Source organism: Camelus bactrianus, chromosome 15, assembly GCF_048773025.1.
Source record: "Camelus bactrianus isolate YW-2024 breed Bactrian camel chromosome 15, ASM4877302v1, whole genome shotgun sequence".
Classification (NCBI taxonomy): domain Eukaryota; kingdom Metazoa; phylum Chordata; class Mammalia; order Artiodactyla; family Camelidae; genus Camelus; species Camelus bactrianus.
Window position 1 is genome coordinate 44465838 of NC_133553.1, and position 10817 is coordinate 44476654.

Below are 10817 nucleotides of genomic sequence, written 5' to 3' on the forward strand. Positions count from 1 at the left end.
CTGTTCGGATCTAAGTAGGCTCCAAGTTACAAGTAGGCTACATTCCAAAGATCTTTAACTAACTTGTTAAGAAATCATAAAACATTTCCTCTATATAATTTTACACATAAAGTAGGTTTCCAGGCTGGTCCACAAAGATTTATGCAATCATTAGTGGTACTATTACAGTAACTAATAAAACATTTACTAAGTACCAAGCCCTCTGTTAAGAGCTTTATATGAATAATTTCACATAATACTATCAACACTATTAGTATTCCCATCCTATCCAAAACTAAGGAAACTGAGGCCTGGAAATGTTAAGTAACTTGTCCCATGGCATAATGTAAATAAAAAGAGGAGCCTGCATAAGCCCTGGCTTATGCCAAATCCTTAGCTCTTAGTCAGCATGCTGTCTCCCACGGTACCTTTATTTATAAACACTAGTCTTTCAGAATCAGTTTTTCTCCAATTCTAAAACCTCAGCGCACATCTGCCCTTCTCAGGTGGTCAGAATACTACCCAAATTAAGGCTTTCATCAAGCTTCCTTATCCTCTCCCTGACAAAGTCTATACCAAACCTATCTCCTGATAAACCTCAATCCATGAGGGCATTTATTCACACATTTGACACCCACTGAGAATTTAACTTGCCTCTGCACCCCCAGTTCCCACAGAGTGCCTGGAATACGTTCACGTACCCACTCACTGACACTTAGAAACCCTACGTTGACAATTCCCAACCCACAGAACATCCTCGTAAATACTAAAAAGTAAACTCCACTCGAGAAAAGGCAGGCAAACGCCCAAACTGATCATAATTTAACGCCCAGCTCTAAGCTATCCCGAGCTCACCCAAAATTCCCAACCTATCCTCCCCACCCCCAAAGAAAGCTCTCGAAACCTAAGTCCTAGCTGATGACTGAGCACCAATAATGCTCACACGTGGCACAGCACCAAAAGCAGTCAACCATCAGGAAAGGAGTAACACCTGATTCCTCCGCAGCAGCCTCCACAGGCCCCCTCAGCATCATTGACCGTCGGTAGCCTGAAAGCGGGAAACCGAGTCGGAGGCGGCGACGGCAGGATCCATGCCGGAAGCGAGCCATGCCCGTGGCCGTGACCTTCTGAAGGCGACCAACCCTGTCACCCGAAATCCCTCTTGTGGGGAGAGTGGTCCGAAGCTCGAGGACGCTCGGCCCTGAAGAGGCCGTGAAGAAAGCACAAGTGGGACCCGGCCCCCGCCCGCGCCCATGACCCCGGGGAACGGCCGCGCTGCAGGCAGGCAGGCAGGGGGAAGCGGCGCAGCACTCACCCGGCGACCCGCCCGGCGCGAGCGGCGGGCAGACAGAGGGCGGCGTGCGGCCGGCCTGGGCCGCCGGCGACCAGGCGCAGGGAGAAGGGGAGGCGCGGCGCTGCCCCGGCACGGAGAAGCCAGCGGGCGGGTCTCAGCAAGGCTGCCATGGCTCGCCCGTCCCCACGGCGGGATGCACGTTCGGCGAGAAGGACAGGGGGAGCACGTGACCGCGGGGTCGCCCGGCGCGGGAGAGACCAAAGGCCGGGCGCGCCGGGCGCAGGGGGAGGCACGTGTTGTTATAACATAGAAGACGGAAAAACACGTTCATCCCAGGCAACGTGCGCCCCATGCGATGTTGACAAGACAAGGTGGCTTGATGTATCATTTCAGGGAAAGCCTCTTTCCGTCTTCTTTCCTTCACGTCAGCATGTTCGGTCCTTCCACCCCTACACTTTTCAGTTGGTAGAGTCGGAAGAGGTCGACTCCTCCCAGGTTAGCGCAAGGGCTTGCGGGGGACCGACTAGCAAAAATACCCGGGAAGTTTCGAGAAGAGCCAACTGTGAAGATCCCGAAGTGTGGGACAAGTCTGCAGAGTGCCGGCGTCGCCGCCGGCGTTCCGCGGTTCCCGCTCCGCACCAACTGAGAGGAACGTCTCTACTCTCAGAAGTGTGGGACAGGAAAAAACGTCAAGGACATTTGCACTGTGCTAGCAGCCTTCAAGGTTAAATGTGATGTGGTTTATATGCCTGGTGCCTGGGGACAGTATAAAGGAATACGGAGGTCCAACCCTAAGTCCATAAGCAGTGCCTCATTTTATGAAATGATGGATTTTAACGAAGGTCGTACAGTTTTAAAGCTGGAAGTGAACGCATTATCTCCCCCAAACTCCCACCCAGCCCCTTCCTTCAGTAAATGCACCGGCATCGGAGGTAAGATAACAGTATGATTCAGAGTCCCAAACCAAATCTGGAGCTAAAACAGGAGAGCCCTGCCTGATGATCTGGAAGGGTACCCTGTGCACACGTGGAAACAAGCTTTAAATGTAGCCAACTGTCCAACGCCCTCTTCACCTAGCTGTATTCTAAGCAATCCCAGGTGAGGGCTCAGAAGTCTTCAGAAACCGTCCAGGGTCGTTTCCCTTTTGACTGTTATCCCACTGGACATCGAGCTCCGTTACCTTTTAAGGAGTGTGTGGCCTTTTCTTGTGGCTTTTCTTGTGTGACCTTTCAAGGAGTGTGTGCCAAGCATACAGTGGGTTGCATTAAATAATTACTGAATAAATGTGTTTGGAGATTATCTAGCTCATTTCTCCTCTGAGAGATGAGGAAAATGAGATTCCCCCCCACCACCACCAAAAAAAGATTAAATGATTTACTCAGGGTTCTACTACTAGGCATTAGGAATATAATTTCTTCACTTATTCAGTACTAATTTCACACACATTCGGTGCCAAGCACTATTTGAGATGTGGGTACGGCAGAGAACAAAGCAGACCAAGTATGGACTTTGATTAATTGCTCTAAAGCTTGGTTTAGGAAGACAGACAAGAACTGTGATGTAAAGTAAATAAGGGTAAGGGGATTGAGGGTGACATGTTTTAGCCTTTTCAAAGAACAAGAAGGACCATATGGATGAGAGGAAAGAACAAAGGGAGATGCGGGTGGAGAGGGACAGTGAGCATGGAGGTCTGAGAGGTAGCTGGGGGCCTGGTCAAGCAGGGTGTTACCAGTGGCTGTAAGGACTTTGATTTTTATTCAGAATGACATGGAAAACCATTGGAAAGTTTGATGTGTTGCTATGATATGAATTCATTTGGATTTTTAAAGGATCACTTTGGCTGCTGTTTGAAAAGTTGATTGTAAGAGAATGTGGGTAAATAAAAATAGGGAGATCAGTGAAGAGGCTCTTGGAATAATCCAGGTAGTGGCTTGGATTAGGGGGGTGGCAGGTGAGATCATGAGAAAGGGTCAGATTCTCTATTTAATAAATGAAACCAAGAAGATTTACTGATGGACAAGCTATAGGGTGTAATTCAAGAATGACTCCAAAATTTTTGACCTGAGCGATTAGAAAGGTGGAGATGGCACTGATTTAAAAGGGGAAGACTGAGAGGAAAGCAAATTTAAAAGGCAAAATCAAAAGTGGTCTTCTGGGATATTAAACTTGAGGTGCCTGTTAGACATCCAGATATCAAATATGAGTAGGGGATTGACTGTATGACGTACAAGTCTGGAGTTTAGAGCTAGAGATACACTTGAGTGTCTACAGTCGATACCTAATATTTGAAGCCATGGAAATGGATGAGAAATGGATGAAAGCACTTAGGAAGAAAATATAGCTAGACAAAAGATGAGGTCATAGGACTGAAGCGTGTGACATTTCAATATGTAAAGGATGCAAAGATGAAAATGCAGCTCAGTAAACAGAAAGAACAGCCAGAGAGGTAGGAGAAGGACCAAGAAAGTGGTGAGTTCACACACACGCAAAAAGGGGGAAGTCTTTCAAGGGGATTATCAGCCAGGTAAAATGCTGCTGTTCTGGTGAAATTAACACTCAAAATTGACCATAGAATTTGTCAACTCAAAGGTCCTGGTGATGCTGAGAAGAACCATTTGGTGACATGTTGAGTCAAAGATTGAAGTTTAAGAGTACTTGAAGGAAGGGGGAAGTGGAGGCAGAGAGTATAGACAAACCTTTTGTAGAATACCCTGTAAAGGAGGGAGCAGAGAAAGGGAGTGGTATCTAGAAGAAGGTCTGAATTCAGGGGAGGTTAATTATTTTTTTAAGATGAAAGGATTAAGGGCATATTTGATGCTAATGGGAGTTATCCATATGTAACTGTTTTATTTAATTTAAATTAAACATTTAAAAGATTCAGTTCCTTAGTGATTAAGCACATTCAAATACTCAATAGACAACATGTAGCTGGTAGCTACCATGTTGGACAGCACAGACAGAACATTTTCATCATCATAGAAAATTCTACTGGACAGTGCTGCAGTAGGGAGGGAAAACTTGATAATGCCTGAGACAAAAAAAAGAGTACTTTTTTTTTAATTGAGTTATAGTCAGTTTATACTGTTGTGTCAATTTCCAGTGTAGAGCACAATTTTTCAGTTATACATGAACATACTTATATTCATTGTCACATTCTTTTTCGCTGTGAACTACCACAAGATCTTGTATATATTTCCCTGTGCTATGCAGTATAATCTTGTTTATTTATTCTACATATACCTGTCAGTATCTACAAATTTCGAACTCCCATTCTGTCCCTTCCCACCCCACCCCCGGCAACCACAAGTTTGTATTCTGTATCTATGAGTCTGTTTCTGTTTTGTATTTATGTTTTGGGTTTTTTTTTAGATTCCATGTATGAGCGATCTCATATGGTATTTTTGGAAAAAGAGTACATTGAGTAGGCAAGAGGGGATGGGATCGAGTACAAAAGTGAAGGGATTGACTTTAGGTAAGAATCCAGACAGTCCACCTTTGTCACAGAAGTAGAGACAAGGCATGTGGTTACAGAATCCAAAAGGCTGGTAGAGGTAGTGGTGAGAATTAATGGATATTGTCCTCTACTTGCTTCTAGCCCTGAAAATCTTAATCCCCAACCATTGTTCTCTCTGTTCTTGTCCTGGGTGTCCTCTTGAAGTATGAAGCAATACTGATGAAATTTGTCCAGCTATTCACTTATTCAATCATGAATGTACTCACTATTGAACACAAGATCTCCCAGCAGCAAGTTAAGTGCTAGAAAAAGCATGCTGGGCAAAAACAGGTGTGGTTATTACAGTTATGGAGCTTCCATTCCAGGGGGCAATCAGTTAATCGCACTAAATGAATTACATACTGAAACAGGGGTTCTGAAGAAAAGATACATGTTTCCATGAGAGAGTGTGCCTGACCTGGGAGTCAAAAAATTCCCAGGGAAAGTTTCCTTAGGTTTGAAGAATGAATAGTTGTTAGCACGTACAAGGTATGTGCACACACACACATGTTTGTAAGGGAGAAAGAGTGGGTTTTGCTTGTTTTTCTTTTCAGACTTCCCAAGTTGTTCTCAGATTCCTTTAGTCTCCAGAGCTGTGCTAAAGCAGAAGAGAAGTCCAGGCTGATCATCCTTGGTTTCTCCCTTAGTTTATTCTGAACCATGAAATGGATTCAAATGTTGGTTAGAAAATTAGGGGTCCCTATCCCAGTGAATGGAGTAGCCTCTGAACAGAATCTTATTAGGAAGGACAGCTTTTAAGAATATAAGAAGCTAGACTTTGCAAAAGTACATAACTTCTTGGTAAACTGGCGATATCTACCCTTTCCTCCCTAGGAATTTTTGGGACTATTAGATAAAATAAGTAAGGTATTTACAGTACCAGGCATATAGGAAACTGAAAAATAATGTCGCTACCACTGGTGTTGCTTTTCATGCTCAAGTCTAAACCTCATGAATTTGGGCTCTTCTCCAGTCTCTCCTTGTGGCCCAATTTTTGACACCAATGTCTTTACTGTTTAATCATCTCTAGCCAGTGTCCCAAATTCCCAACTCAGTTTATTCAGTTGTCAGATGCTTAGCGTAAGCAAAGCACAGGGCAGGTTACATCTCAGGGCAAAGGAATTATGCGTACTGCACTTAATGAGCCTAATTTATAGGACCAGGTAAAACACATATTGCATAGAGATAACCATTACATTAGCAGTGTGATGAGTGCAGTGAAGAGGCAAACCACGTGATAGCCAGGCAGGAGAACAGAAGAAGGGTTCATGGTGGAAATGACATTTCAGCCCTCCGAGGCTGGGGAAGATGTGAAATAGTAGATAGGAATGGTGGCGAGAGGGCTTCCAGGCAGAGGGAACAGCAATAGCAAAGATGCAGAGCTCTGCTTTCTGTATATACATCCCTCCTTAAACTGCAGAAACTCATTTCGGACACAGAAGTCTGCCCAGAGCCTACTGAGTAAAGGAGAGGATCACTGAACCAGTGGCTTTCATGCTTCTGTGGCTATGGCCAACAGTAAGAAAATACATTTTATACATGACACAAATACACATATACATAAAGAAATTTTATAAAACAATAATGAACCTTACTGCATGTGATGCCATTGGATATTTACTGATCTTTTTTCCTCTATTTTGTTTTTTAAAATGCTGATTGATCCTAATTTAAACAGCTAGAAGAAGACATTTTTTAGATGGGGTACGGTACACAATACGAGAACTATTGCTAACTGTTCCAGTGTAATAATGGGCTCTGTGGTTATGTAAGAAAATATTTATATATTTTTGGAGATACATGCTGGCATATGTAGAAGTAAATTAACATGCTGTCTGGAATTTTCTTGAAGACATTTCCCCATGGACTTAAAAAAAAAAAGCAAAAGAATATAAGAAGCAAGTGTGACACTATCTTGATATTTGTTGAGTCTGAGTGATGGGTGTATGGGAGTTCATTTTACTGTTCTCTACTTTGTATGTGGTTTTAAGTGTTCAAAAAGAAAAAGATTGTAAATTCCGGTTGTATTTTGACTTCACTACCTATTAATACAGCATGACTTGGAGTTTGAAAACACTGTACTCAATCATGTCGATTTCATGCAGGGCAAACAGCAGGCAGACAAATGTATTGGGCTGTACCTCTTAGAGCTAGAGACCTGTTCACGGGAACAACATAATTGACTTCTCCAGCAAATAGTTTCTCAAAAATCAAAACTTGCTGTTGTTGCTAAACCATTTTACATAAAATATGAACTATCTGAGATTGTGACCATACAATCTAAGACAAAATAAAAAAAGAAACATTTACTTTCAAAATTCTGACCTCAGATTATGGTACTCAGCACCCTGAATGGGAAATTAACAAGGCTGTGGACATTAATCTCCTTTACTTTGGTCAAATTAACCTTTTTTTTTTTTGGCCTCATAGTAATTTATGATGACCCACAAAGAATCAAAAAATAGAACTGATCATTTATAATTGTTGGCCTTTTTGGAGTCTCCTCCAATTTTCACACAAATACAAAATAGTGTGAGCAAAATACCAAGTGATTGCCTTGAGTTAAAAAGCCTATTTTGCTTAAAAGCCTTAACATAGTTTAAGCGGCAGATTTAGTGTTTAGCTATGATTGTATTTTCTCTTAAGGCAACTTGTCTGATGAATCAAGGGCCTCTTCCATCTGTAACTACATTTTTCATATCCATATTTATTCATGCATGTAATTCCTAATTATTCAAAAATATTTCCACTCAGACCTTTATTTGCACACAGCTCCAAGATTCTCATTATAAGTGGAGGTCTAATTTGTCATTGTTACACCCTTCAGCAACACTTGTCAAACAATAATTCTTTCATAAGTGCAAGAACCAGGAAGACAGATGCAGGGTCATTTACTGTAAGAAAGTATCCAGCACTGGCAACAAGGGGTTATCACTGGTATTTTCCCAGTGTTACCATGTGTAAAGGCTGAAAGTTATGTGTTTCCCACAGGGCGGATAGTGTCTGGATAAATCAATATAGAATAATAGTCAAACATAATTGGCATTTCAGTGTACCATACAACTTGAGTCCCTTCAAGATGGAAAACAGTTATCATCCTTCTTATAGCTGAATAGAAACTTTAGGAAGTCTTTATTGGCAGTCATTGTCAATTCCTGAAATGTGACTCTCTTAAATTTTCTGATTAATTGAAGTTTTTTGTTTTGTTTGTAAGGAACTAGAAAATGTATTTAATTTTCTCAGAGCAATAAGTAATGTGAAATTTTTGTTTTAGCTAGTATCTCTCTAAGGGTTGGGAAAAATTATCTTTTACAAGTTAGACACTTTTATGCAACTTCTGATAACTTCAGTATAATTTGGAGACAGAGACTAATAAGAGTTTACTTGGACTTAGTAAAGAATATATGGATTTTTTTTTCCATTGTATTAAGTTGCAAAGACACTGATATGGCTGCTGTTCTTGGCTACCCATCTTGCTTTCCAGGCCTGATTGGGAGGAATGCAGATCACCTGGAAACATGGTAGAGCAAAGAGGATGTAGAAACAATGTGTGTCTTGGGGTTGTCTCCCCCTGGAGAATGAATGGTGTGTTTTCAATATAGTGTGGATCAGTTGAATTATGTTAGATTAAAGCACTTTTTTGAGTTATAGATGGGAAGAAAGATATGTGTTATTGCTGCTTGTTAGAAGAAGACTATGCCAGCATTTTTCCTTTTTTTTTTCTTTTGATTTTTCCAGTGTTCCCCCTGTATACATACCTCTGATTTCCAATATCACCCCTCACTTGTGGTCACAGGGATCAGCACATGAGCCAGGCTTAGCCTATGAGAGAATCCCAACCTTTTGGCTAGAGTGAGAGGGACCCAAACTAAGGCAATTGGCATAATTCATTGAATTTTACTAACTGCAGTTGGTGGGAAAGACGTCTCATTGTGGATTTATCAGCCATGAAAATGTGACTCAGTAATTGCTGGTGGCCATTCTCCCTGCCCCATGAAGACACCTGCATGTAGTAAGAAAGAATTAGAACAATACAGAGAAGCAGAGCCAAGGACTGGACAGAAGCCTGGTGACTTCATTGGAGTTTCTGTGTCCAATTGTGCTTAAAGCCCAATTCACGCCTAGACTTCCCAGGTACATGAGCCAGTAAATCACTTTTGTACTTCAGCTAGTTTGAGAGAGGTGTTTGCTGTTGCACTAGAAAGAGGCCCAACTTAATACATACTGAGTTTGGATAGGATCATCATTCTTCATAGTTTTAGGTTTAATTTTTAACAGCATGCTTCTTCTAAACATAGATAAGGGTTGATTCTTTTAAAATATTTCAATGTTTTAATTCATTCTCTGTGTTCTCATTTTTTAAATACCTTTACCATGGTATGATTCCTGTATAGTAAACTACATTTTCAAATGTACAATTTAATGAATTTTGATAGACATATATACCTATGAAACCATCATCACAATCAAGATAGGTAACATTTCCATCACTCCCCAAGAGGTGTAAATTTCAAACTCCTGATTTATCCCTTCCCATTCCCTTTACCATAAGTTCGTTCTCTCTGTTTGTGAGTCTGTTTCTGTTTTGTAGATAAGTTCATTTGTGTCCTTTTTTAAGATTCCACATATAAGTGATATCTTATGGTATTCTTCTTTCTCTTTTTGGCTTTCTTCACTTAGAATGACAATCTCCAGGTCCATCCATGTTGCTGCAAATGGCATTATTTTATTCTTTTTTATGGCTGAGTAGTATTCCATTGTATATATACCACATCTTCTTTATCCATCCATCATAAGTGGACATTTAGATTGTTTCCATGTCTGGGCTATTGTAAATAGTGCTTGTATGAATACTGGGGTACATGTGTCTTTTTGAAGTACATTTTTCTCCAGATATATGCCCAGGAGTGAGATTGCTGTATAATATGGTAAGTTTATGTTTAATTTTTTAAGGAACCTCCATACTGTCCTCCATAGTGGCTGCACCAATTTACATTTCCACCAACAGTCTAGGAGGGTTCCTTTTTCTCCACACCCTCTCCAGCATTTATCATTTGTGGACTTTTTAATGATGGCCATTCTGACTGGTGTGAAGTGATATCTAATTGTAGTTTTGATTTGCATTTCTCTAACAATCAGCAATGTTGAGCATCTTTTCATGTGCTTATTGGCCATCTGGATGTCTTCTTTGGAGAGAAATCTGTTTAGGTCTTCTGCCCATTTTTTGATTGGGTTGCTTGTTTTTTTGATATTAGGCTGTATGAGCTGTTCGTATGTTTCAGAAATCAGTTCCTTGTTGGTCGCATCATTTGCAGATATTTTTCTCCCATTCTGTAGGTTGTCTTTTCTTTTTTGTTGATGGTACCCTTAGCCGTGCAAAAGCTTTTAAGTTTAATTAGGTCCCATTGGTTTATTTTTGCTTTTATTTCCATCACTCTAGAAGCTGGTTCGAAAAAATATTGCTGTGATTTATGTAAAAGAGTGTTCTGCCTATGTCATTTCTGTTTTTTTTTTATCATTTTGTTGATTATAACTTCATTACATTTTTTAAAAATATCACACTGAAAATTCTGAAAGGTTAAAATAAAACCAAACTATACTTCAAAGTTTCAACAAAAAGGAGTAAGTCAAGAATAAATGAATTTTTTAAAAAAATCAGATATACTCCAAACTGAAAGTAACACACCAAAAATATTCCAGAGCAAAATGGTGCAAGAGGTTGAGGAGAAACACCCTAGAGCAAAGGTATAATGGTTTGCTGATCAAGTGGCTTGGCAGTGAGACTTTCAAAGAAAAACATCTCAATTAAGTTCTACACTACACTCTACTATCATGTCCCCAGATAAAATTAACTGCTTTTAGGGGGCTTAGTTTCTTTAACTTTTACAAACCCCGTAACATAGTTTACATAAATTCTCCAGGTGATTCTGTTACACACCAAATTATAAATTTATTGAGCAAATTATATGAATTCATTCATTTATTGTTCCTAACAGTTCTGTAAGGTGGATTCTATTAACTACATTTTATAAATGAAGAAACTAAGGCACA

At 40.6% G+C, this 10817-nt stretch overlaps 1 protein-coding gene across 2 annotated transcripts in view; it reads right to left on the minus strand.

The window, feature by feature from the left end:
* The window catches only part of LRPPRC (leucine rich pentatricopeptide repeat containing), a 93759-nt gene extending 92264 nt beyond the window's left edge, over window positions 1-1495 (minus strand). The window contains exon 1 of one of the 2 annotated variants that reach the window (XM_010967767.3): window positions 1295-1495. In XM_010967767.3, the coding sequence (XP_010966069.3) occupies window positions 1295-1443 (149 nt within the window). In that variant the 5' untranslated portion in view covers window positions 1444-1495. The remainder of the gene's footprint in view (window positions 1-1294) is intronic. The other variant, XM_074378788.1, reaches the window with a different exon arrangement.
* Window positions 1496-10817: the final 9322 nt, after the last annotated feature.